The sequence below is a fragment of the Pipra filicauda genome, unplaced genomic scaffold, assembly GCF_003945595.2.
Source record: "Pipra filicauda isolate LSUMZ 115617 unplaced genomic scaffold, ASM394559v2 scaffold120_size2142806_pilon, whole genome shotgun sequence".
Lineage (NCBI taxonomy): Eukaryota > Metazoa > Chordata > Aves > Passeriformes > Pipridae > Pipra > Pipra filicauda.
Window position 1 is genome coordinate 1,600,123 of NW_024103663.1, and position 26,332 is coordinate 1,626,454.

A 26,332-nucleotide genomic window follows, 5' to 3' on the forward strand; every position below is an offset into this window, starting at 1 on the left:
CATCTCTAGTCTTTGATTAAGCTCTGGAATTCCATGAATGAACACGCCTTCCTGCCGCCGACGCCGCTGCCTCCGGACATCCTGACGTACACGGAGCTGGTGCTGGATGACCAGGGCCAGCTCGTGCACATGAACAGGCTGCCAGGAGGAAACGAGGCAAGTTGCACTTCCCTCCCTGCTGCTTTTCTTTCCATGTCCTGCAGTACTTTGTGGCTTGGGCTGAGTTTGACAATCGTAATGAAAGTTTACCAGCCAGGCACAAAATCTATTCGTTCGGCCTTTCACAGATGAAAATCTCACTCTTGAAAATGAGATTTTTGTTTCATTAAAAATTAATACCTCCCATACAATGGGTATTTTAACCTCCGTAGTAAATGATGATTCCATTTCAAACCTGTGCCTATGCTGGTTTTCCTTCATAATTAAAAAGTGCTCATTCAGCTATTCCAGGTAACTGGGGTTTGAGTTTGAGAAAATATGTTTTACAAGACTAAATAGAAATGTTTTCATTTCAAACACCTCACAGAAAAAAAAAACAATTTTATGCTTCCATTTCCATCTTTCCCACACAGTTTGTGACAAGGTGTGTGCAACTTTCCCCTCTTGAGAAGGATTTACTCAAGACTTATAAGGAGCTAATGCTGGGGGTGATGGAGTTACTCCTTCAGCTCAAATAGGAGGAGGCCTTGGTGTCATGGTGGGATTTTGCTGAGGTGTCTTTCCATTAGGAAGCCAAAGATTGCAGCATTGGAATGACTGGAGAGTAAAGATAACTACTAGAAGATGTGGGGTTTTTTTGGATGGGAATCAGTAAGTGAATGCTCTACAGTAATTTAAATTTCAACAGTTCTAAGTGATGGTATCATTTATTTTTTTCTTGGCGTCGTTGAACCAGCATCAACCTTTTCCTAAATATACAACTTAAGGTTTGCAAAAAAGCTCTGTTCAAAAACATCAAGTGTAGTGATGAGAGGAAACAGAGGTTTTCATCACCATTTCCTGCGTGGATCTTGTCAGGGGAAGCTTTGGAATACGATGTTTGCAAATTGCACCTAATCAGCAAATGGTGACTGTGGGAGCACTGCGGCCTTGTCTCTTGCTGGGCTAGGGGAGAAATGTTTTAACTGGTCTAATTAAACCTGGAATGAGCTATTCCCTGCGTTCCTGGTGCAAGCTGGGGCTGCTGGGGAGGGTTATGCCATCATCTTTCTCTCCTTCCCCGCTCTCATTCAGCGTTGGAGTGGATGGTGGCTGGGGAAATAGCAAAGTCCCTCAGGGACATCGCTCTGTTCTTGCTGAAATTACAAGCACAGAGCTGCCTGGGCATGAACATGTAGTGTTTACTCTGCCAGTATGAATACAAATAGTCTTATTATAAGAGATTCTGTACCCAAAGACCACCAAAAAAAAATTAGGAGATTTTTTTTTTTAACCCTTGGTAGACTTTGTTGGGCTCAATCTGTCAAGAAATTACATGGCTCTTGTGGTGTGTGTAGTGTTGGTATCTAAATTAATCTAAGCTGATGTAATCTATCAAATATCTTGTTGCCCAGAGAGGTTGTAGAGGTTGTGGACTCCCCATCCCTGGATGTGTTCAAGTTCAGGTTGGATGGGGCTTGAAGCAACCTGGGATAGCAGAAGGTGTCCCTGCCCATGGCAGGAACCAGATGGGCTTTTAAGGTCTCTCCCAACCCAAACCATCCTGTGATTCTGTGAAAGCACAGATTCAGGCCCTGCCCCTGTGGCTGTTACACCAAGGGGCTGAATCACTGGAAAGTGGGATAAACCTGGGGAAAACATGATGCTCCCCCATATTTTTCCACCTGGCTACTGGAGGTGTATCATAGAACAGAATCTCAGAATGGTTTGGGTTGGAAGGGACCAGGACCTGTTATCCCAGCTGGATGAGCCACTGTAGGATGATGTGCAGCTGGAATGAGGTTGGAGACTCCAGTATTGGGTTCTGTTGGCAGCACCCTGCACACAGTAACACTCATTCCCAGGAGGGAGCGGATGATCCGAGCAGCAGCCTGAAGGACAGGTGACATTCTGGAGATCAGGAGCTGCTGAACAGATTCATTCCTCCTGCTGCACTTGCTTTATCTGCCTGAGCTGACTTTAGCCTTTTGTGGTTTAATTCCCTTCAGCTGAGGGAACAAATTTCCACAAACGGGGGCTCTAGTTTCTCTTTCCAAAGGTGGAAAGGATGGCTGCGGGGTGGAGGAGGAAAAGGCAGGATGCTGGATAAATTCAGAGCATAATCCTTTGCTTTGTTGAGGCTGTAAGTGGATCCGTTCTTTTTTTTTTTAAGAATCACTCTACATAACATCTGGGCAGAGAAATACAGCATCTTATCTACCAGGAAGCAAAGATCCTTGGGGTAATCCATCTCTGTGGCAGTAGCTGGGAATGTTGCATAAGAAAAGGAGACATGCCACGAGGAGCAGGAGGAAATATTAATTGGTTCTGCGCTTCTTCCATGTGATACAATGATGAACTGTCCTCAAAATATGGCACATTGCCTTGGCTCTCTAACCTTGGCTGAATTTAAGGAAGAGTTTTGTCCTCAGGTTTGGACTTGGAAAGTCCAGAAGCCCAAAAATTGTGTTCCAGGAGAGATGATCCACAAAGAAATGAGTCCAGTGGAGAAGTTGAGGTTCCCAAGCTTTGCAGTGGTTTGCTTGGTGCCCTTAGTCAAAGATCCCAGTGCTTCAGTTTGTTTCCATCCCAGTCAGATGGGACTGCTTTGGGGTTTTAAGAGCATAATTTAGACAAATATTTCTTAATATTTTAAGAGTACTTGGGTTTCTACTTGTGAATATTGTATTATGCAGCACTGCCCCAGTTTGGGTTGGTAACCCCTGATGGTCAGTGCAGTGGAGTCTGTGCCCCAGAGGTCCAGAAGCAAGAGCTGGTTCCAGGTTAGACCCACTGAGCTGACAGGTGACAGGTGAAGTAGGAACTTCCCAAGTAAATGTGAGATTTTTCATTATTATTTTTCCTTCTTCCCAGCGCAAGTTGCTGATTTTCTGAACCCAAAGTCTTTGGAGAGATTGTCCATCATGTGTTTCTTAGTAAAGAGGAAATTTGTGTTGGAAACTCCTGTCTGTGGTAAAGGTAGCTGCTGTTGAGTGCATTTAGGTTCCTATGAGCATTCTCCTTGTTTTGGATCAGAGACTCAGACCCAGCCATTCCCCCACTGCCAGAGGGAACCCTGACGGGATATTGGCTGCTGGGAGCCAGGGCTTGGCTTTCCTGACAGCTACACTTCCTCTGTGTGAAAAGGAGTCAAGACACTCTTCCTCTGAAAGCATTCAGCTGAGCTGAGTGCCCTCAGTGCTTGAGCTGGCAGGGGAAATTGAGAAACCAGCATCAAACCCAGGAGATTTGTGGTCAGTGTGTTCGGCCAGAGCTGCAATCCCTACCTTGACATGGGAAGAGCAGGAGCTTGAGGCTGGGATTCTCCCTGTCCTCACAGGGTTTACAAGCAGCAGGCTGGGCAAAACTGGCTCATCCATCTGTGTTTTCAGGAAAATCTGTGAAATGGGAATTCTCAAGGTCTTTCACTATCCAAGAGTTTTTCTTAGCCTGTAAAGAATCCTGGATGTTGTCTGGAGCTTTCTGCTGGTTCTGGATCCTTCGTGTTATGCTTGTGAACTGGATCCTGGCCTCTAGTTACTCCTTTTTTGGTTTGGGTTGTGTTTTTTTTTTTGGGGTATGTCCCCTCTATTACCAGTCTGACTGCTTTGACCCCCCTGCTCACCTGTGAGACTCTTCCAATAAGATCTGGCTGCTCCCATAGGATTTCTGGAAGAAAGACTGAATGTGCCACACTAAGAAGCTGAGAACAGTTTGTAAATAATTCCCAGAGCAGCAGGTACAGGAGGGAGCTGAAGACAACAGTGTTTTATCAGCAGAATCAGTCGATAGCTCCTGAGTAATGGCTGAACAGACTTTGGGACAAATGGGGTGTAATTTATTGTACAATTCTGAGCAAATCAAGAACTAAGCACCAGAAGTGGATGCTCAGTCTGACTCCAGTCTGAATCTCAAGATGGATATGGATTGTTGAAATGTCCAGAGTTTATATAGGTGGAAGGAAAAAAAATCCACTTGTAGTTATTGGTAATTTTATGCATTTTACTCCAAAATGTCTTTAGGAAGGAAACATGAAGTTCATCCCACAACTTGATACTTATCCAGGGTTATAACATAGGTTATAGCACCATTTGTTTACAAGACTTAACTTTTCTGCTAATTTAGTTTTTTTAAATAAGTGGAAGCCTTTTTTTCCCTCAGTCTTTGGTGTTTCTGGCTGAGATCTTCATCAGGTATGTGGGGTAGAGGTGTTTGTGTGCTACTATTGGAGGGCAGGGTTTGGAAGAATGCAGCACCTCAGCCTGTTTGACAGTGTCCAGGGATGATGGGTGTCCTGGGAGCCTCTGTCCTGCCTGTCACCTGAGCCTCTGATGGGGCTCTGTGGCTGTGCTAAGATGGGGAAATACCTGAAAGAGTCAGGAATTGGGTGAGCACAGAGCAGTGAGCAGGGCTGGAGTTCAGCAGTGGATCCAACACACTGTGCTGGTGCCGTTGCTGTGCTGGAGACACGACCTGGAGCTCGGTGACACCCCCTCCAAACTCCACCGAGGGCGCCTTTGTTCCCAAGATTAGCATATTAGCTGAAATCTCAGTGTGAAAAGGTAATTCCCTCAGCCTGCTGGAGAACTCAATATAGTCCTTGTCACCCTTGAGCCGGGCATTCGGATGCTTTTCTATAGCAGTTCATGTGTTTTGACTCCAATTTACCCTGATCCTCTGGCACCGGGAATGCTCCAGCCGCTGATAAGACCCGACTAATCTCCAAGGACAAGGAGAAAGTGATGTAAGGAGTGCCTGCAGCAACACCCCACATCCCCCTTCATCTCTCTCCTGGTGTCCATGGAAAATGTGTCATTTTCCCCACTGGCACTAGATGTCACAGTTTTTCCTCCTCAGTGGCACGAGGATCAGAAATAATCCATAATCGGAGCTGTTTGCCGGAGCGTTGGCTCCAGCACCTTTCCTGGGTAGATGGCAAGGTTTGGCCAGGTGATAGTCAGGATGGCACAGGGCTCCTGGAATGCTCTGGCCAGCTCCCTGGATTCCTGGGGGTGGAAAGGTTGTAGCTGTTGAATTTTATACAAGCAAAGCTTAATCACTGAATGTTCTGCTTTGTCACCCCGTGTTCCTGCATTTTATGGCAGGGACAGGGAATTAGAACAGCAACTAGAGCTGCAGGTTTCTTAAAGGATTATGAAATCCCCAAATCCAAGGCTTGCAAGAGCAGAGATGGACGTGGTGGGGCAGAGTTTTATTCTGTATTTTGATATATGCCTTTGAACATGTGTGTGTGGATCATATGGACACCACAGTTAGGAAAGTTCTTGCCCACAGGAAAGCTCCTAACGAAGGTTGTCTGTCGCTCTCTGTAATGTATCTTTATCCATCTGTAACTTCACCAGATGAAACTATTCCACATGAAGTTTCCAGGCCTTACTCTCTGCCTAGGGGGGAAGTTACTTATTGTTTAGCTGGAAAGCTTCATCACAAAAGGTTTTGCTTTGGAGGAGAAGCCAGTGGTGCTGCTCACAGGGGACTCTGTGGGCTTGCAGCAGGAATGGGCAGGAACCAAGGCAGTGTGAATCCACATCTCCTTCAGCCCAGGAGTGCTGCATGAAGAAATTCAGGAGGAATTTCTTCCTGGAAAGGGTCGCCAGGCATTGGAAGGGGCTGCCCAGGGAGAGGGTGGACTCCCCATCCCTGGAGGTGTCCGAGGAATGACTGGACGTGGCACTCAGTGCCATTTTCTGGTTGACAAGGTGGCAATTGGTCAAAGGTTGGACTCGGTGATCTTGGAGGTCTTTTCCAGCCTCACTGATCCCGTGATTCCGTGGCACCTTTCCCGTCTCGTGCTGGAGCCGTTCCCTCCCAGGGCTCAGCTCTGTGCCAGCGTGCTTGGCTCTGCTGCCACCACCACGCTTGCATCGCTGAGGGACACCTTGTCCAGAGCCAAGAAGAGGATGAAGGAATCCTGGGTTTTGGCACTCCACCGTTGTCAAGGTGTGGAGTTGGACGAGCTCTGGCAAACCACGTGCATCCTGCCCTTTTCCTGGGGGGTGGTTCGTGCTCCAGATAAAAATTTGAAAGCTTTTGGTCATAGTTTAGGTGCAGGGAGTCTCTTTTGGATCTGAAGTTCCCAGCAATGGATTCAAATGATGAAATACCGAAATTGCTGTATCTACATCGAGTAAAATTCCCGGGAATGCCTTTGTTTCCTTTTTAAGATACGCTTTGTCCATGGCTGTTCAGCCAAGTGATTCAGCATCCAGGGTGAGCCAAGGAACCCTAGTTTAGCTCCTGAGCAGACAGAGGTTGTGAAGGGGAGATAAAGCCTGTGTTCCCTGATTTAGCAGTGTTGGAATGTGTGTGTGCAGGAGGGAAAAATGGGCTTGTGTCAGTATTGAGCTTCAGCATCTCCAGTGTACATGTGCTAAACCACCACCACTGCTGCATTTCCTTTCCTGCTATGACTTCGTATGATAATTCCAACACACAAATGTATTCATGTTTTATATGTATTTTTAACATATAAAACTTTTGTGTAATACAAACACAACAGGACAAGACAAAATTATCAACAGGGCTCCCAAAGTTCTGTTGTCCTGCTGAAAAATGTCAAGATCCACAATCAGGTTTCCAAATTTGGATGTAAATAAAAAAACTGAAGCCTGGTGTAAAGTCCCCAGGCTCAACACCACCCTGGTGTGAGAGAAGTAGAATAAACCTTTGCTGATCTCTCTGGAGACCAGTGATAGGACCCGAGGGAAGGACTGGAGCTGTGTTAGGTTGGATCTCAGGGAAAGGTTCTTCCCCCAGAGGGTGAGCCTGAACAGGCTCCCCAGGGCAGTGGGCACAGCACCAAGGCTGACAGAGCTCAAGGATTGTTTGGACAATGCTCTGAGGGACAGAGTGGGATTGTTGGGGTGTCTGGGCAGGGCCAGGAGCTGGACTGGATGATCCCTGTGGGTCCCTCCCAGCTCAGGATATTCTGTGATTCTGTGGTTCTGTCGGCTCTGCTTCTCCAGGAATTACAGATCCTTGCAGAAAGAGCCTGCAAACCTCCCTCTCCCAGCCACTGTTGGCGTTGCCTTCCCTCTGCCCAGAGCCTGCTGTGCCTCCAGGAGGGAGCCTGGGATCGCCTCCTTCTCCATTCCCTTCGGTGCCTGTTGTCAACAGCTCCGGCTGCCACCGGCAGTCAATTTGGAACTGCATCAGTGTGTGTATTACTGCTCCCATCGATAGCGCAATTAATGTTGAAGTCAATTTTGGTGTTAATTTTAGGCCATGATTAGTGTTGACACTGTGTGTCAAACGAGCGGCGTTTACGAGCGCCGGGAAAAGCCGCCGTTCGTTCCCGCGCCGCTTTTGCCGTCTCTTAACGGTCACATCAAAGGCCAGGATCTGGTGGGAGAAGGTGTGGGTGTGTGAAATTATACACCTGGAACTTGGGTGCAATCTGTGCGTGTGCAATTCCATGGGGCCGGGGCCGTTGAGGGAGCAAATGACATCTGAGCACTGAATCCTAATCACAGTTCGGAGCATCAGAAATAATGATCGCTCCTGATCGGGGCTGGTGAATAATTCATCCCCTTTGATTTCCACGTGCTGCCCACTGATACTTTTCAAACCAAATGTGTTCCTACAGGAGAATAATGGTCCCACTTCTTATGGAAATACCGGGGCACAAATCATTTTGCCAACATAAAAACAGTTAAATAAGACGGTTCCTGCTTTTATTTTATTTTTTTTTTTCCCTCCCCCTCTTCTTCGCTCTTGGGTGTGCTGGGAATGGAGCTGTGGCAGGAGCAGCACTTCCAAACTGTGCCACCTCTTAAAAAGAGCCTGTTCCAAAGCCAGGGCCACTCACCATCACCCACTATTGCTGCCAGTGCTCTTAGGTGATTAGCTCAACCTGGCTAATTAACGTGGGAACTCTCCAGTTTTTGGCGTGCTGCCGTTAACTTAAAAATCTCATTGTTCCTTTTTTTTTTTTCTGAAATAAAAAGCCATCCTCCGCTGCCCATAAATTTCAACCGAATCTGGGTTGTTCGTTGCAAAAAAAAAAATAAAATCCTTAGTTGTGCAAATCCCTGTGGTTTTTATTACTGGATAAATGGCACAAAACACACAATGAGTTGGGGAGGCAACAAGACACACGAGTTAATAGTGGTGCACTTTTGATTTTAATTTTCTTTAACTGCATGTGGTTGCTCCGTGTTTATCAGATATAAACTATTTTCAAGAGTTTGTGCCCTGTCTGGATATTTTTAGCTGTTTTATTGGTGAGCATTGGCAAAAGGGATTTTATTGATGCAGAGGACACATGATCTCAGGTTAGGGAAATATTCCAAGACTTCTGTTACAATCTGAATTTTCTAAATAAGAAATGCTTTTAACGTGCCTGTTTTCTGTGCTGTCAAAAATCATCAAGCTGATGGAAGTGAGGAAGATCTCTTGGTGGGTGAGACAGACTGTGAGACCAGCCCTGGGTACTCAGAACTCCATCAGTGGCCCCACAGGCCTGGAGTGAGTCACTCACCTGCCTCAGGTGGGAGCAGGACTTGGCTGCCAGTTTGTTGTGGTTGTTGTGTGGATTTCTGGCAGTTCTTTATGTGTTCCTATGACCCAGTTTACTGTGGTGACAAGTATTTAGCAAACCCAAAGCCTGAGTATTTCTCCTGTTGCTCTGTTCCTGGTGGTGCTGGAGCCTCCTGGGATGGTCCTGGCTGATGGGATCAGTGTGACGGTAAGGGAACAACCACTCAGGCAAAAACCTCTCAGTTACTGTTAATTCTGTGCTATTTTGGCATAAGTTTACAGTGTATTTTAAAGGGACTATTTCCTCATTTCTGTGTGGGTTTCTATCAGTGACTAAAGCTGGTTTTTGAAGTGGTATCAGAAAGATTTGGTGAGAGCCCACTAAAGGATTTTAGTTATGCAAAAAAACTCCCTTTAAATTATGGTAAAGAGCTGACCTGCAGTAGGTGCTGGGGTAGAGATGGGCATCCCTGCATCCCTGATTTTTTTGGTGCTAATCTTGGAGCCTTTAACTTTGGGTTTGCAGAATTTTTTAACCTGCAGTTTCTAGTCACAAGCTTGCCCACAGGTGAGAGTGAGAACACAGACAACATCCAGCCCTTGGCATCTCTTTTTCCTGCACAGTCAGGTCAGAAGGACAAAATATAGTTTTCTTCTCCATTTTTCACCTTAATTCTTCTGTTGTCTGCTGTGAAAATCCAAGAGCAGAGTCCAAGGAACCCCTCTGGCCATGTGTGGGATCAGTTAGGCTCCTCTCCCAGCCTCTGGACTGGTTGTCCCTTGGTCTCTGCGCCAGACCAACATTTGCATCCACTTGTTTTACAGCATTATAACTTTTCCCTTTAATTTGGCAACAATACTGGTATTTTAGCAAAAAATTAGGGATTTATGCTCCTGTCTTTGAAGCTGCTGCAGTATCTCTCTGTTCCAAACCCTGCAGTTGGATGCTAAGGTGAAACTGTAAATATTCTGCAAATATTTAGAGGCAAACAAATGAATCCATTCTGATGTATCAGAGTAGCAGTGGAGGAAACCAAGACCAAGGAGAAGGTGAACTGAGACCCCCTCACTCTGTTAAGTTGCCCTCTCAGCTCTGGGAAGGGGAGGTGGAAGGGAAGGATCTGCCGGCAGCCGGCTGTAATATTTTGGATTGCTGCCTGCTTTACTTCCAATGACCCTTTGATTAATTCCTCTGCCTCTTTATTTTTTTAATGAGCCTATTATGGCATATCTTATTGCAGATGCTGATTGGATCTCGACTGTGTATTGTGCCATTTTGATTTGGATTAAATGGCACAGATCTGTCTGCTGCTTCTCCCCTCTCCCCCTCCCGCTTTAGTTCATCACGCTCAGAATTCCGCGGCTCCGCAATGAGAGTTTCAGCCCTCCTTGATTGCAGAGGATGTGCAATCGGCTTGAGGGATGTGTACTCAGAGCTTATGATCCTTGGGCAAGCGGGGACTGGGTGATGCATGTGGCTTTCAAGGGACGCTGCTATTTCCATCTGTTAATGGCATTCCAGGCCGGCCGGCTCCCGGAGCGGCGGCTGAGGGATGGGGGATGCAGGGGACAGATGCTGCTGATCTCCAGGAGATGGGCCAGGAGAGATCATCCCGTGATCTTTGAAAAGAAAAAATATGCGGCAAAAAACATTACTTGCCCCGGGCAGGTCTGGAAAGAAACTGCTGCACAAATTTGGGAAGGAAACAGGGGAGAGACGAAGAAATGAAAGGAAGGGCAAGGGATAAAAATTGAGATAATAATGAAATAAAAAGATTTTTAAACTGAGGGCAGGGTGACAAGGTTCTGGGGTGATACCTGGGAAGCCTAAGCAGGTGGTCAGGAATCCTGTGCAGCAGCACATCCCTCTTCACCCTGTGAGGAGGCACATGGATTGTGGCACAGGGAATGCACACAGCTCCCTGCAAGAGGGACGCTGGCAGAATGTGTGTTGGACCTGGGATAAATCCCTGAGTGGGGAGAGGGAGGGACAGTGTGAGTGTCCTGGCTGGGGTGAGAGCAGTGGGGGATGTGCTCCAAGGAAAGTGGAGGATCCAGTCCTTCCAGCTGTGCTCTGCACTGGCAGTGTGCCAGAGCTACTGTTACCACAGTTCCCAAGGAAAACGTGCCAAGCCCAAGGGAGTAAAGGTCCAAGAGAAACAGTCCCTGTGTGGTTCCCCTGCACCACATCTCAGAGATGCACATTTATGTTTTGCTGTTCTCTGCTCTTTGATTGCAGGTTGGGATGGTGGCCTGGAAGATGACTCTGAAGACCCCGGAGTATCCAGAGGGCCGGGATATCATTGTCGTTGGCAATGACATCACCTACAAAATAGGCTCTTTTGGGCCTCAGGAGGATGTGCTGTTCCTCAGGGCCTCAGAGCTCGCCCGGGCACAGGGCATCCCCAGGATCTACGTGGCTGCCAACAGTGGAGCCAGGATTGGTTTGGCTGAGGAGATCCGGCACATGTTCCACGTGGCTTGGGAAGACCCAGATAACCCATACAAGGTAAGGAGGCACAGGAATTCGGGGGAAACTCTGCAACAGCCCACAAGAGTCTTATTTTTACACCACCTCTTTTGATAGAAGTGAGGGTAACATTTTCCAGACTGTCAGGTCCAAAGTTCTCCTTGTTGCTGGATCTGGAACACTGGAAGTGTCCAAGGCCAGGCTGGACGGGGCCTTGACCAACCTGGTCTGGTGGAAGGATGGAGTGAGATGGGCTTTCAGGACCCTTCCAACCCAAGCCATTTTATGATATGATTTTATGATCTCCCAGCAGATGATGGGCATCCAGAAGGAGTTAGGGCTAAATGCTGCAACATTCCCAGCTTTTCCTGGCCTCAGCTGCAGCTCCAGTGTTAAGAGAGGGTGTTCTTATCACTCTCTGGAATTAAATTCTGCTCCCATGAAAGTTTGCTTTTGGAAGGGGTTATTTGGGATCAGGAAGGGACTAGAGGTGAGAGTGAGATGAATGAACTGTCTTTCCCTGTAGGGATACAAATACTTGTACCTGACTCCTCAAGACTACAAGAAGGTCAGCGCGCTGAACTCTGTTCACTGTGAGCACGTGGAGGAAAATGGAGAGTCCAGGTAGGAATGAAAAGCTTCCTGTTCATCCTTGGGTCATGCATGGCACGTCCTTGTCCTCAGCTGGGACGTTCTTTAGGGTGCAGGGCTGTGGAAAGCCAGAGCTGTGTGGGGTCAGGGCATGGAAGGTGAGTTAGGGGTTGTTCCATGGTGCCTAGTTTGGGGCAGGGCCGTGTTGACCCCCACTGACCCCAAGTCGTGGCTGAGGCTTGGAAGAAGGAAGTAAAGAAAACCTAAAAGGTAAAAGCCTCTTGTAATCTCTTGTTCTCTTCTTTTTTGCCTTTGGCTGCATTCTCTTCCTCTCTTGCCTTTTTCCTATAATCAGCCTGTTCCTCATGCCCTGTGGGAATTTCAGAACACTTTTCCCAGACATTCCTCTCCCTTGGCATTCCCTCTGGCAGTGCTGCTGCTCCTGCAGGATGTTCCGTGGTGCTCGGGATGAGCCATGCACGGGTCCTGGCCAGGTTTTATGCACGTTCCTCCTTGGAACCTTAATGATATTTAGTCAGTTCTCATTTTCTTCGTAGCAAACTGATTCAGCAAATCACTGGACCTTGTGACTCAAAGGCTGTGTCTGTGTCTCCCTCAGGTACAAGATAACGGATATTATCGGCAAGGACGACGGTCTTGGAGTAGAGAACCTCAGAGGATCTGGCATGATTGCTGGAGAATCATCTTTAGCCTATGAAAGTGTTATCACCATCAGCCTGGTAATCCCCCGCTGCTTTCTCTTCTTCAAATTGTATTGTCTGCTTCAGCTAAAAATCCTGCAATGATATCCCAGAGATCCTGGGATCGGCCTTCTGGTCGAAGGAAATGGGCTCCTGGGGGCTTTGAGCAATGCTCCTGGCACTAGTACAGGGCTGAGTCCCTTTCAGACTCAATTTAAAACACTTTAGTCATTTGGCTTTATGTTTGCTTGGTCTGAAAGTTGCTGCTTCTCTTTTTTTTTAAAAATAAAATACACGTATGTTCAGCTCCTGCGTGTTAGAACACAACAGATTCTGGAGTTTTGCAGTGAGAGGAGATTTTATGGCCTTGTCACAAACCCACCTGGTTTTATCTCGATGTTGGAGTCGATAAGTTGGGGCTGTGTGGAAAGACAGAAATCAATGGCATTGCAATTTTCCCTTTTTTTTGTTTTTTTTTAAGGTTACGTGTCGGGCAATCGGGATTGGGGCCTACATTGTCCGGCTGGGCCAGAGGACCATCCAGGTGGAGAACTCTCACATCATCCTGACTGGCTGTGGAGCCCTCAACAAAGTGAGTCTTTGCATTTCAGTCCTCAGACCAAGTCGCTTCAAGTCCTTTCCAGCCTGGCTTTGGGCACTTCCAGGGATGGGGCTTCTCTGGGCAATAACTCTGGGTTTCAGTGAGTTCTGCTGGAGCCTCGAGGAGCTGCCACCACCCTGGATTGCCTTGATCCCCTTTGCTTCTCCCTTCTCAGCCTCCTCCTGATCGAGGAGAACTGGCTCAGGGCTGAGAAACTTCCATGCCTTTGCAGTCTTTCCTTTTGCTCTTTGCTCTCTGCAAAGCAAATCCTCCTTCCATGTACCCGTTTCCTGTGACAGGAACATGGTATTGCCAGCCAGAGGCACTATTCCAGGCATCCTGGCTGGAGATTGGCAGGGACCTGGGCAGAACTGCACGTTTAAGGGCTTGAGCAGGAGCCAGGGGAAGAAGGAGAAGCAGCTTTTCACAGAGGTATGCACAGGTTAAATGACAGGAGTGGAGGAGCCCAGAGCCTGGGCAGCAGCATCTCTTTCCCAGGGAGTGCTGTGAGAGAGGCAACAGGGCTGTTCCCAGTGTCTGGAAGTCCATGTTTCCAAATATGTGGGCCAGAATCACCTGAACTTCCAGCCATCCACAGCACTGTGCTAATTCTGGGGAGCACTGAAGCCTGAGCAGTGTGTGCATGGTGATTTTCCTGCTGGAAATCTCGGCCGTGGGGGCAGGAGGAATAACTGGGACTGTTATAAAGAAAACTTAACAGGTTCACTGCTAAAGTGGCTCTTTTTTTTTCCACTCCAGAGGTGGATTTTCTCCCTTGCTGCCCCAAGCCCATTAATCCCACAGCCTCCAGCCCCTTGTCTGGTGCAGACACGGCTCCCAGCCCACTCTGCTCCCATCCCTCTCCCTGAGGGCTTTGTTTCCCTGGAGTTGAGGCTGTGTGGTGTGAGTGCCCTTCCCCATCGAGCAGCTTTGTTCTCAGGCACTCTCAGCACCTGGGGTGGTTGTGCTCCATGGCAAGCTGTGTTTCCAGGAGTGCCTGCCTGACAATGGGAGATAAAAGGAAAATAGGCTCTCGTTGAATTATTCCCCTGAATAAAGGGGGCTCTGCAGAAAATGAAGCATTGATCCTATCAACTCTAGGCTGCACTACCCTCAGTTAGATCTCTTACACACATCACACACACCTGCATCAATGGGAGGAAAAGAGGCATTTGAAGATCCAGCATTTAAAAAGGAATTGAGTCAGTTTAGTGCTTGCTGAAGTGCAGTAAGTTGCCTGGTTCCAGCTGTCACTTGCTGGGGCTTGGGGCCCTGCAGAGTTTCCCAGATGGCAGGGCCAGGCTGTTTGGTCTCCTTCTCTTTCCACGTTTAACTGCACTCCCTACCCATGGAGGCAATGCTTGTTTTCCTAGGACTAGATGAATCTCACTACATTTTAGGCACTTAAAATTAAGGATATAGACTAAATTAAGCACCTGACATCTATCAGCAGGCATAATCAGGAGGAGGTGCTTTCTGGGGGTGATTTATCCCATCCCAGGAATTTCAATGGCCTGACTAATCCCTCGTGTCCTTTTCCCTCCTCCCTGCTCTGTTGGAAAGATGTATTTGTTTACGTCAGCTCTGAACCTCTACCTTCCTAAAGGTGTAGGAGGAACCTATTGCATCCTATCCAGCTTTCCCAGCAAGACCCAACAATGTTTACCTAACCTTGGACAGGGGGAGCCTGGGAATCCCCACTCGCTCCTGTGTGTGTGATGGGTCTGCTGGTTCTTGTGATCTTCCCGAGGAGAGATCATGGCTGGAACAAAGATAAATAAGTGGAAACTGCCACCTTTAGCTCTTCCCAATTAGAGATTTGGGACAATTTTTCCATTGCTGATGTTCAAATGCTGTCTTCCCAGAGGATGCTGGACAAAGCTTGCTTGTAGTCTTGTGGCTGCACACACATCTTCAAAATGTCTCCTCTCTGCCAGAGGAGAATGTGCAGCACAAAAATGGAGACAATTGGGCTCTCAGAGAGCAGACAGGGCTTTCTGGGAAGTTGTTTAATTTCTTTTCCCTTTGAAGTGCTGGGTTCTTTCTAATGTACACTGGGAGCAGAGGGGGGACAGTGACGAACACTGCACCAGCAGAGCCATTGCTGGTCTTGTTCATTGTCATTATGTTGAACCAGCCTGAGGGTTTAGGTGTAGAGGGAAAGGTCCAGCTGCCAAAGCCAGAGAGTGACCTCTAACTTAGATGATGAGCTCAAGGTCAGCATCATTTTGAGCCGAGGCTGCTGTTTGGTTCTGGAGATGGACTCACGTGCCGGCTGTTCTGCACCGGTGTCAGAGGGACATCCCAGGGAGACACCTGATCGCGGGCAGGTTTGAGGATTCTCCGGCCCCACCGCCTGTCAGGGGTGACAAGAAGCTGCAGGGAGCTGGGCAGGGTTTCCCCCTGCCCTGATTGAGCTGTCTTTGTTCGCGCCGCGGAGCGACGGGCGCGGGCGGGACCTGGGGCCAGGTGTGCTGTGCCGGTGGGGACCGTGCCCCGCGCGGGGGGGCCGTGTCGGAGCCGAACCCCTTTTGTCTCCCCGTTGCATTTCAGCAGGGGGTGGAGAGGTGGAAATGACATTTCATTCCTCTCGGTGAGCGTGTTACGCGCCTGTGCCGAGCCCGCTGACCCCCCTGAAAATTGAAATAATGATAATGCGCGTCTCCTGACTGCATCAAAGTATCAGCACATCAAAAGCCAGGAGGCATGAAATGCAAATGATAAAGTGAAAGCAGATGGATTGTGCATGATCGCCTGATGCCCAATGAATTTTAAAAGATGCTGGTTCACATGGGGAGAGGGGCTGAAATAAACACGTTATCCCTGCAATTTTTTTTTTTGGTTTTTTTTTTTTTTTTTTTTTTTTTTTTTTTTTTGTTCTTGCTGCTCACTCCTGACAATATTTTTTCACACTTCAGCGAGCAGCCACTCCATCTCCCTCCCTCCCTTCCCTCTCTTTTCTCTCCCTCTCTCTCTGTCGCTGTCTACCTCACACACGTCTCGGGTCATGTCGCCGCAGCTCCGGTGGAAATAATAAGATATAAACCACGAGGTTGTTATTTGCATAGAAATAGCATGGAGCCCCAGGCAGCATGGGAGAAGGACACAGAGATCATTTGTCTAAAATTTTAATGAAAACTTTTGCTGAGGCAGAGATTTTTATTTTTTTTTTAAACTTCCCCTGCCTCCCTCTTTTTCCAGCCCCAAAACCTTCCTCCTCCTCCTCCCTCAACTCCCTTCCCTCGTCACAACGTGAGCACGGGGTGATTTCATACATGACGTGCTGTGCCCTGCACAAACACCTTCATTTCCATGGGTTTTCCTTTCCAGGGAAGTAAGACCAAAGAGCCCAGCACTCCCAATTCCTGCATGGCTTATGTGGTTCAGGCTTCCAGGGCTACATTCCATTTGAGTCCTCCCAGGGATGTTCCTGAGTCTGTTGCTGACCTATTTTTAATCAGTTTGCTCCTCCTTGTCTTTTGTGTTTAAAAGAAATCCCATCTTTGAGCTGTTGTGTTAATGGAAACAAATAGTGGCTTTCAGTCACATTTTCCCTGCAGATCCATGTTCTAGGCTTTTCCTAAGGGAAGCCAGGTTTAGCAGAGGTTTTCAGGAACTGCTCTAAGCTGGGTACACAGTAGTTTGTTATGTAGATGTTCAGCCTGGAATGTCAAGCAGTTCATTTTGTGAGTGGTGATGAAGAGCTGTCCCACACACTCACTGCACAAGAGGATGTCTAAAGTGGTCATCCCTTCTGGAGGTGATGGGAATTCTCACCAGCAGACTGTTCTCTCTCCTTCCTCTCCTGTTCAGCTTTTATTTTCCCCAAAACTCTCCAGTTTTGACTTGCCTGAAGGATGCATCAGGCCCTCACCCTGTGCTGGCTCCGTGGCTCCCACTGGTTTATCCAGAACATCCAAGGGTGAGCTGGGCAAATCCTACCTGCCAGGAGTCTGTGTCCATGCAGGGAAAGAGGCAGTGGAGATGAGGGGTCAGAAACCACTAAAACATGAGCCATTTGAAGCCTTAGTTCAGTACTTTGGGCTTCATTTCCCAGCCTGCAGCCAATGGTCTTCTTGGTCATGAGGTGACATTTTTGACTTGGATGGGTCAAAAAGCCATAAAAGTTCCCTGCTTGGTCTTGAAACCTCAGTTGAGCTGTGTTTGCAAGGTGCTTTGAGCTCATCAGTTGGAAAATACCTGCCAGCAGTGGTGTGCTTTGGGTAACCCCATCCTCAGGATTTCTTCCTGTGGTAGTTTTTCCCTTCAGAATGATATTAATTTAGTGATATGTCTGCTTGTATAACCTGTTCTGGACCTGGAATAGCTCAGGAACCAGTTCTCCAGATTAGCAATGCACTGTTTCTGGCACTGTGAATTGGGGTTATTTTTAGGGGGAGAAAACATTTCTGAGGAACAGAAGGGTGTCTGTGGGATGAACTGATCAGTGCAAACTCAGTGACCTGCTAGTATTAAATATGTAAGAATCTCCTCAGCCTGGTCCCAGCACTTGTCCAGTGACCTTTCCCGAGCCCATCTTCCATGGCTGCAGACCCTGCTGGTGCCTGGTGAGACATTAACGTGTTGGGGGCCATCCCATGTCACCTGAGTCACCTGAGGATGGATGGTCCCCGAGGACTTGTTGATACAACAGACCATAATTGCTGCAAGACGGTTTTGACAATCTGCATTTAAAACCCCAAAATCCCTTTGGGTGAGGCCAGAAGAGAATATCCTTTGTATTTCAAATTCAGTCCTGACTCTCAAAGCAGAACTGGGGTCAGCTGGTTGGGAAGATTTATCGTGGAATCGTAAAATCTCATAGAATGGTTTGGGTTGGAAAGGACCTTAAAACTCATCTCTTTCCACCCCCTGCCATGGGCAGGGACACCTTCCACTAGCCCAGGTTGCTCCAAGCCCTGTCCAACCTGGCCTTGGACACTTGCAGGGATGGGTCAGGCACAGCTGCTCTGGTTTGATCAGTGTGGTTATGGGGTGGGATTGCAGTGAACTGTGGGAGCATCCCATGGCAGGAGGAGGAGCAGTGGATGAGCTGGTGGAGAAGCTGCAGAACTTGAATGCTCTGAGACTTCCGTAACAGGGTGAGACAACAGATCAGGGCTTGGGAGGAACAGGCTGCTCGGGTGAGAGGTGTCTGGGCAGGTCTGAGGCTCCCAGAGGACCTCGGTGAGGAGCTGGAGGCTCAGCCAGGCTGTGTGAGTGATTGTCAGCAGTAATATTTACCCTTGAATTTCACAATCTGGAAAAATAAATACAACCCCGTGAGACTGATGCTGTTTGGGGTTTGTACTGTGGAAAGCTCTCTTTTTTCTGAGATTCAAGGCAGGGATAGTTCAATATCTGCTCAAGATGACTCCAGTCTTGGGATTAGATCAAAGCAATCATGTGAGAGCAATCATGTGAGTTAGAACAGCAAGTGCCAGCCCTGTCATTCAAAGAACCATTATAATTATTAATGCATGATATGAATCTTTCTGTAGTGGCACAGCAAGACTATTAGGGAGATACTTATGGGTGCAGGGTGCTGGAGAATGCTGATCAAAGAGGGGTAGGAAATGTCACCCACAAACTGGCACTCAACAGCCTCAGCCCTCGGTCTGCTCCTCTCATGGAGCTCCCCAAGGTTATCCCACTCTTGGCTCTGGTGGGGAGAAGCAGGAGGGGCCCCTCTGCTCTGCCTTGGGTGGTTGTGGCAGATGATATGGTGAGAACAAGGGTGGTTTTATGGGTGGAGGTTGGTTTCTCCAGCTCCCAGAACTGATGCAGGACTGTCCCTGGTGAAGGTCAACAAAGCCAGTCTGGGGGGAGAACAAGGACCAGAGTAGGGATATTGTAAGACCATGGAATCATGGAATGGTTTGGGTTGGAAGGGACCTAAAAGATCATCTCATCTTGTTCCACCCCCTGCCATGGGCAGGGACACCTCCCACTAGCCCAGGTTGCTCCAAACCCCGTCCAACCTGGCCTTGGACACTTCCAAGGATCCAGGGGCAACCACAACTTCCCTGGGCAATCTGTGCCAGGGCCTCACCACCCTCACAGCCAAGAATTCCTTCCCAATACCCAATCTAATCCTACCCTCTGTCAGTGAGAAGCCATTCCCCCTTGTCCTGGCACTCCAGGCCTTTGTAAATAGTCTCTCTCCATCTTTCTTGTCGGCTTCTTCAGGCACTGGAAGGCCACAGTGAGGTCACCCTGAAGCTTCTCTTCTCCAGGCTGAACAATCCCAATACTCTCAGCCAAACCCCCAGTTCTCCCAGGCTGGATCAGTCTCAGTTCAGCAATACTTGGCAACAGGAGGAGAGCAGAATTCATTTCTTTTCCTGCCAGTGAGAGGCTTTAGTTGCTGGGGAGTCTGGCTGGGGGCAGTCCTGGTGACACAAAGGTCCTTGCTCTGTGTAGAGCAATGGATGTGAGCAGGATGGATGCCTGGACTTCAGACAAACAAGCAACCACCACCCTCCATTTCTACCTTTTCTTTTTAATTGCCTTTCTTTAAGTGGTGATATTTGTGTATTGTTCCCATTAGAGACAATTTACGTTCCAGGCATGGCATTATCAGTCCCTTGGTGTTTGCTTAGGGAAGAAAGTCTAATAGATTTCTGTTGACTTTTTTTATTCTCCCTCCTTCTATCGTTTTTAATACAGGTCTGCATCAGTTTATCTGTGTGGAGGGGGGGCTGTGTGTATATTTATTCCTGCTAGGGAGGAGTTGAGCATCCTGGCCTATATTCTGCCTGTCCAAATCTCTTCCCAGGGAAACTCCTGTGTATTCTAAACCCTCTCTATATATATTTACTGCAACCAAGACTGTATCCCAGATCCTGGTGATCCTTCAGGGTGTGTTATTACTGGAGCATTAACTGTTCCCTAATGTTCCATTGGAGCTGAACTTTTCAAACATATCCCAGAATAACTGGTCCTGACCACCCCTCTTGGGGTATCACCAGGAGGATACTGGGGTGACCTGCCTGGGAGTTTTTTCTACAGTGGATGTGGAGAAATTACCTGGAATTCTGGACATATGATGGGAACTGTAGGAGCAGCACTGGAGAATTGTCACATTTCTCACAATTAAGCCTAAACCCGCACTGAAAAGTGAACAGAGTTCCACTATCCTGGTGAAAGTGGTCCCTGCACTGCAGCCTGTCCCCTGGGGATCTCTGAATAACAGGGTTCATTTGGGGTCCAGAAGGTGACCAAGGGAATGACCAAGATCTCCAAGTTGGAGACAACCATTAATATTGTTTATGGGGTTCATGTCTAGATTAGGGAACCCCTGACTGAGACAAGTGGGATTTATGGGTGTTTGCACCATGTAGGATGGGGGTTGTAATTTTAGTTTGCAAAGTATATTGAGCCCTTTTGATTTACCACTGACTGATGGAGTGACCTTGAGCAAAACACGCCGTCTCCCTACACCAGGAGAGGAGAGTGGGGCAGGAGGGGTTTGACAAGGCATTTTTCATTTGAAAATGCCAGTTCACTGAAACTGGAACTCTTCAGGAAAAAAAGTATCAGTTTGGGTGGATTTCTTGTTTGGAATTTTTTGGGTCCAATGAAAAGTTCTTTGGTTTTTATTTCCCAGCTGACTTTTCTTCCCGAATTAATTTTCTATTTCTAGTAGCTGCAACAAATATTTCAGAGGTCAGAAGCAAACCATCTGGAGCCTGCCTTATACTAGTTCAGATCTCGAGATTGCAATATTTGATTTTCTCTTGCAATTCAGAAGTTTTCCAAAATCCTCATCAATTAGCACGAGACGGACAAACCTTCCCACCACTAATGGGTGGTGCTGCCAGCTGCAAACAGAGTGTTTGTCCTGTCTGTGACCAGCTGTGGAGCCCTGCTCCCTCTGTATCTGTGAGGAACCTTGGCATCTCCAGGCAGGAGTGTGCAGAAAGGAGCTGCAATTCCATGTCCACCTGGATGCCTCTTCCCCTGCTCCCTCCGAGGTGAAGTGCAATTGCTTTTTGCCCTTCCCCCTCTGATCTCACCAAATTGAAGCAGGGAGAGACTCCACCAGCAGGACCTGCCTCTGGATTTGCAGTCAGAAGCCATCCCCAATAACCATCAGGCTGTCAGCTCCCCCCACCTCCCACCTCCCCCATCACTCACCAAAAGGAAAAAAGAGCTGGAGCCACAGCTTGAAATATATCATGCAATAGTGTATCATGAATTTCTTGTGAATCACATTGGTGAAGCAGGTTTATTTATTTCCGAGACTCTAAATCAATACAAAGTAGGTCTCTTAGTTCTGAAGCTGGGATGGAGTGGGAAAAAATGAGCCCATTGTACTCTTAAAACTTTGGGGAAAGGAGATGACAGCTATATAATTCCATTTACCAGGCACTAGGGGCTTTAATGTGAAGGTGACAGGGAGCTCTTTGTGCATTTAGAGCACCATATCTTCTAAATAAAAGATCTGTAGACTTGATAGTGGAGTATAGCTCTGACTTTAATAATCTCCAAGCATTAGACCGAGCCAATCTGTTCCCCAGTCAGAAGGGTCCCCCACCGAACGCTCGTAAATTAGAAGTGCGGGGACTGCACGGATTCCTGGATTAGGGATGCAGGAAGGGCCCTGTGTCTCCAGGCAGAGAGGAGCTGTCTGTGCTCCCACTGCCTTGCAGAGAGGCTGGGCTGGGGAAGGGGTTTATGCTGGAGCATCCCACCTCAGCTTGGCTCTCCTCTTGTTCCTGCTGTTTTCCCCTCTAACGACACGATCCGTGTGGGGGAAGAGCCGAGTGCTGGAAATGAGCACTGAGATCTGGCGAGGCTTGACTGCACATAATAGCAGCCAGGTTTGAAGTTCCTACATTGTGTTCCTACATTTTTTTCTGATGAGACATTCATTCCCATCATTTCTGCCTGTTTATGAAAAATAGGCTATTTATAGGACGTGCATGTGCCTCTTCTGCTTCGGGTTTCTGGCAGATGATATAAATTGTGGGATGGGAATTGCAATTATTGAAATTATTCGGATAAAATCTGGCACTTATATTTGATATAAACACATGATATGCTCGGAATAATAACAGCACTTATGTTGCATAATGATTCCCATTCAAGCCCTCTGCTGTCATTTTTTTAGATCCTTCATCTTGGATGAAACAGATGAGCCAACCCAGCCCTCGGCCAGCCCAGCTTTGCAGGGAATGTCCCAACTCACCAGCAGCTCAGGTTCTCAAAGGAGAAAGCAGCTGGTCAGGATGGTTTGGAGTGATAGAAAATTGTTCATATGCACATGGCATACCTATAAACCCGTTGAGGACCATATTTTGGAGGCTGGAAAGGCTGCTTTTTTGCTCTTGGAAGTTCTGTCTTCAGGAGCCTCAGCTCAGGACTTCTCCAGCACCTTCCCTTGTACCCTTGGATATTTTCTTGTGGAAATGTTAGCACAGCAATATGCATTGCACTGTTCAAGATTGTTAATTGGAGATTGAATTACTTGTCAGCCTTTAGCAATGGAGCCCTGTGAGGTGGGAGTGGGGGTGGCAGAGCCGAGGGACGAGCGGTCGCCCTCGTGTTCCCAGGCCCAGTCTCGCTGTCTCTGGGCTGCCTTTCTGCAGGAACCTGGAGTGCCAGGACAAGGGGGATGGCTTCCCACTGCCAGAGGACAGGGTTAGATGGGATATTGGGAAGAAATTCTTGGCTGTGAGGGTGGTGAGGCCCTGGCACAGGTTGCCCAGAGAAGCTGTGGCTGCCCCATCCCTGGAAGTGTCCAAGGCCAGGTTGGATGGGGCTTGGAGCAACCTGGGATAGTTCCTGCCCATGACCAGGGAGCTGGAATGAGATGAGCTTTAAAGTCCCTTTCCACCCAGACCATTCTGGGGTTCTGTGATCCTCTTGACCCCCCTGAGTGCCTGGTGCCTGCCCTGGGGGTGGAGCAGCTTGTTCTGCCTTTGGGCTGTGCTGAGGTCGGGGGCTGATTTGGAGCTCCCCTGTGCTCTCCTTCCCTGCTCCTTCTGAGCACCTGCCTGGGGCTCACCTGTGCACATCCATGTCCCAGACACTCCTCAGTACCACCTTCCCCTGGGGCTGGGGCCCTCCTGTCTCTGCTGCCAGCCCTGCCAGGTAAACACAGCCCTGGCTGGGCGTGCAGGGGATTGCACGTGCACAGCCCTGCACTCCTCTGGAATGGCTGCAGCACTCGGGAGAAGGAGCTGCATATTTATCTTGATCTCCAAAAAGGGATTTAAGGGCCAGAGCAGGCGGTATATTAGGCTGTTTCATTGCCTGTCAGCAGTGCTAAACCTGAGCTGTCTGCAGTGTCTCCAGATAAGCAGTAGCAGAGGCCCATTTTGCATGTGCATACGTTTGCATTAGTTCAGAGAGGGGGAGTTTAAACCCTCTTTATTTTTATTTTCCTCTGTGGAAAGCATTTAGCTAGGCTTGTGCCTGGCATCTGGAGGCTTGGGCTTTTCTTATCCTTGAACCTAAATCTATGCTGCTGTCTTTTCTACCATGGCTTTGCATGGCACTGATTTTGTTAGAGGAAGATGAAGATGTTTCAGCTCAGAAGGGAGACCCGGGAACAGCCCTGAGCTAAACCACTGTGGTTACATTTTATTCTAAATTTTTGGGACTAGTTGTGTAACTTCTGTGCCTCGGTTTATTCTCTGCATAAACCTTGAGTGACATCTGCCTGCTCTTCTCTCTCCAAAATGAGCAGTGCTGGGTGTTTGGTGGGGGAGGCCGGGCCGTTTGCGTGTGTTTGAGGGGTTTTTTAAGATCCAAATGAAGCAGGTGTGTAATGTCCTCTGTCTGTTAGAAAGACTCAGCCCATAAAAATAACAAACGGCGTGTATTTGCTAGAATGTCAAAGTTATGAGTTTATTTTGTAATGATGTGCTCCTGCCTTCATGAGGTAAACTGGCCGTGGCAGAGGTGTTATTAGTAATATGGAGTCAGTGGAGCAGAAAGCCGAGTGACCGAGAGATCAGTGTATCAGTCAGGGAGAGGGCAAATGGGAAGAGACAGCAGGAGAATGAGAAAAGAGCCGCGGTGCCCGGGCTCAGATTAGAGATGGAGCCGTGCAAGAGAATGAGAAGCCACAGCCTTGTTCTGTCCAGCCTCTTGAAGGAGCTGCTGGGGCTTTGTCTTTGCTGTACCAGTCTGGGTTTTTTTCCCTCAAAAAACCACCCTACCAGTTGTCTTGGAGCAATTTGGAATTAGTGAGCTGAGCTGGTCTAAGACGTGTATTGGCTCTGTTGCTGCCTGGGGAAGGGCAAGGGGTAAAACTACCCCCTGCCTCAGCTTCCCCACTTGTATCATTCCCCTTGGGGATTGCAGAATCCCAGTATGGTTTGGGTTGGAAGGAATCCTAATTTCAACCCCCCTGCCATGAGCAGGGCCACCTTCCTCCAGATCAGGTTGCTCCAACCTGGCCTTGGACACTTACAGGGCTGAGGCAGCCACAGCTTCTCTGGGCAACCTGTGCCAGGCCCTCACCACCCTCACAGGGAAGAATTTCTTCCCAATATCCAGTGTAACCCTTCCCTCTGTTTCCTGGGGATCACTGTCCATTCTGATCACTTGGGATCAGTGTCCATAAGCTCTTACTTGCACAGGGGGCATGGGAAGGTCTCTTGGGAGTAGCTTGCTCCATCCTTTACGTGCCCAAGTGATCATGAGGTGCTGCAGGGATGGGTTTGTGTGTCTCTCCTTAGCCAACACCTTCTCGTCACAACCCCATCCCTGATGGTTTTCCCGTTTTCCTTTCCCAAGGTGCTTGGACGGGAAGTTTACACCTCCAACAACCAGCTGGGCGGGATCCAGATCATGCACAACAACGGGGTGACACATGACACGGTCTGTGATGACTTTGAAGGAGTCTACACCATCCTGCAGTGGCTTTCCTACATGCCAAAGGTAATTCCTGGACCTGCAGAGGCCCAAGGTGCCACTACCTGGTTGCAGGGTTTGGGGGCCGGGTGCTCTCTCTCTGTCTGGGTTTTTTTTCTGTGTTTTTATGTCCAACAAAATGGTTTAGACTGGTGGTTGAGGCTGTTGGGCATTATGGAATTAAGTAAATAAAATAGTGTTTGTCTTAAAATGCTGCAGGAATATGGGGCAGCCTGGAACTGCCTTGGGTATCTTCACATCAGCCTCCTGGCTGCTGCCCGCAGGACCTTCTGCCAGCAGTAGGTTGTCTCTGGCTGAAATGACTCCAAAAATCCCCTCTGAGGCAGCAATTTGCAGAGCTGATGTTTATGTGTGAGCTGCTCTGCAGCCAGGAAGGGAGCAATGTGAACACACAGGTGACCTTCCTGCAGGAAAGAGGGAATGGAAGGAGGCAGGAGCCCTGGTCACCTTCCAGAGATTAAATTACAGCCCCTCACTTGTCTGGATATGCCACAAGTTCAAGAGCAAATTAAGCACAGTGTGTACCAGAGGAGGCCAAAGGTGGGGTTTGAGAGAGGATGGAGCACTGTGGAAGTCTCTTCAGGCTCTGGCAAGGCTCTGGGGTCCCGTCAGTCTCAGGGGCCTGCAGGGGGGGAAAGAGAAATCCGAGCACGTCCTTTGGAGCTGGGGTTTGGTTTTGGAGAATCACTGCCTTCAATATTTTTCTTTTTCCCTTAGAATATACACAGCCCTGTGCCTATCCTCAAAGCCAAGGATCCTATAGACAGAACCATTGACTTTGTGCCCACCAAGGCTCCCTATGACCCTCGCTGGATGCTGGCTGGGCGCCCCAACCCGAGTACGTCCCTCTGTGGTGGCCAGGACATGCAGTGACACACCTTGGTTTCAATACTTGTTGGCAAGGCTTTATGTCTGCAATCCAAATATATTTCAGAGTTTACGAAATAATTACTTCTAAACAATTTGAATATAATTTTATAAATATTTTTCTGTAATATCTAAAAATAGGATGTAAGTTCTGGGTGCCTGAGGGCACCTACAATTATTAGTTTTATAGGTTATGTAGTTACTTAGAATAGTTACTTTTATAGATTTTGTTATGATTTAGAGGAAAGTCCATTCACAAAGGGTCTGTATGGTGAAGGAATCCCAGTGTTCCTGCAGATCTTGGGGAATTATTGTATTGGCACCACTGCAAACCACGGAACCCCCGTTGGGGTTGTTGCAGCCTGTGTAGGTGCAAGCTGCAAACTGGGTGAGCATTACTCCTGCTGTTATTAATGAGTTTGGGGGGCTAAAATGAGATTTGTGATAAACTAAGTTTTCTGGTTTTGGATAATATTTTTTCATCATCTCTCAAGTAATTCATCCAGCTGTCTGAGCGCCGCTAACGCCGGCTCCCAAATCGAGTGACTTCAGATTTTAATTTAGTGGAAGCGTTAG

At 48.1% G+C, this 26,332-nt stretch overlaps 1 protein-coding gene across 8 annotated transcripts in view; it reads left to right on the forward strand.

The window, feature by feature from the left end:
• The window catches only part of ACACA (acetyl-CoA carboxylase alpha), a 114,706-nt gene that overhangs the window by 65,160 nt on the left and 23,214 nt on the right, over nucleotides 1–26,332 (forward strand). For all 8 annotated transcript variants that reach the window (XM_027751648.2, XM_027751651.2, XM_027751650.2 and 5 more), the window contains 7 exons: nucleotides 10–156; nucleotides 10,877–11,146; nucleotides 11,634–11,731; nucleotides 12,318–12,438; nucleotides 12,881–12,991; nucleotides 24,752–24,895; nucleotides 25,607–25,727. In XM_027751648.2, the coding sequence (XP_027607449.1) occupies nucleotides 10–156; nucleotides 10,877–11,146; nucleotides 11,634–11,731; nucleotides 12,318–12,438; nucleotides 12,881–12,991; nucleotides 24,752–24,895; nucleotides 25,607–25,727 (1,012 nt within the window). The remainder of the gene's footprint in view (nucleotides 1–9; nucleotides 157–10,876; nucleotides 11,147–11,633; nucleotides 11,732–12,317; nucleotides 12,439–12,880; nucleotides 12,992–24,751; nucleotides 24,896–25,606; nucleotides 25,728–26,332) is intronic.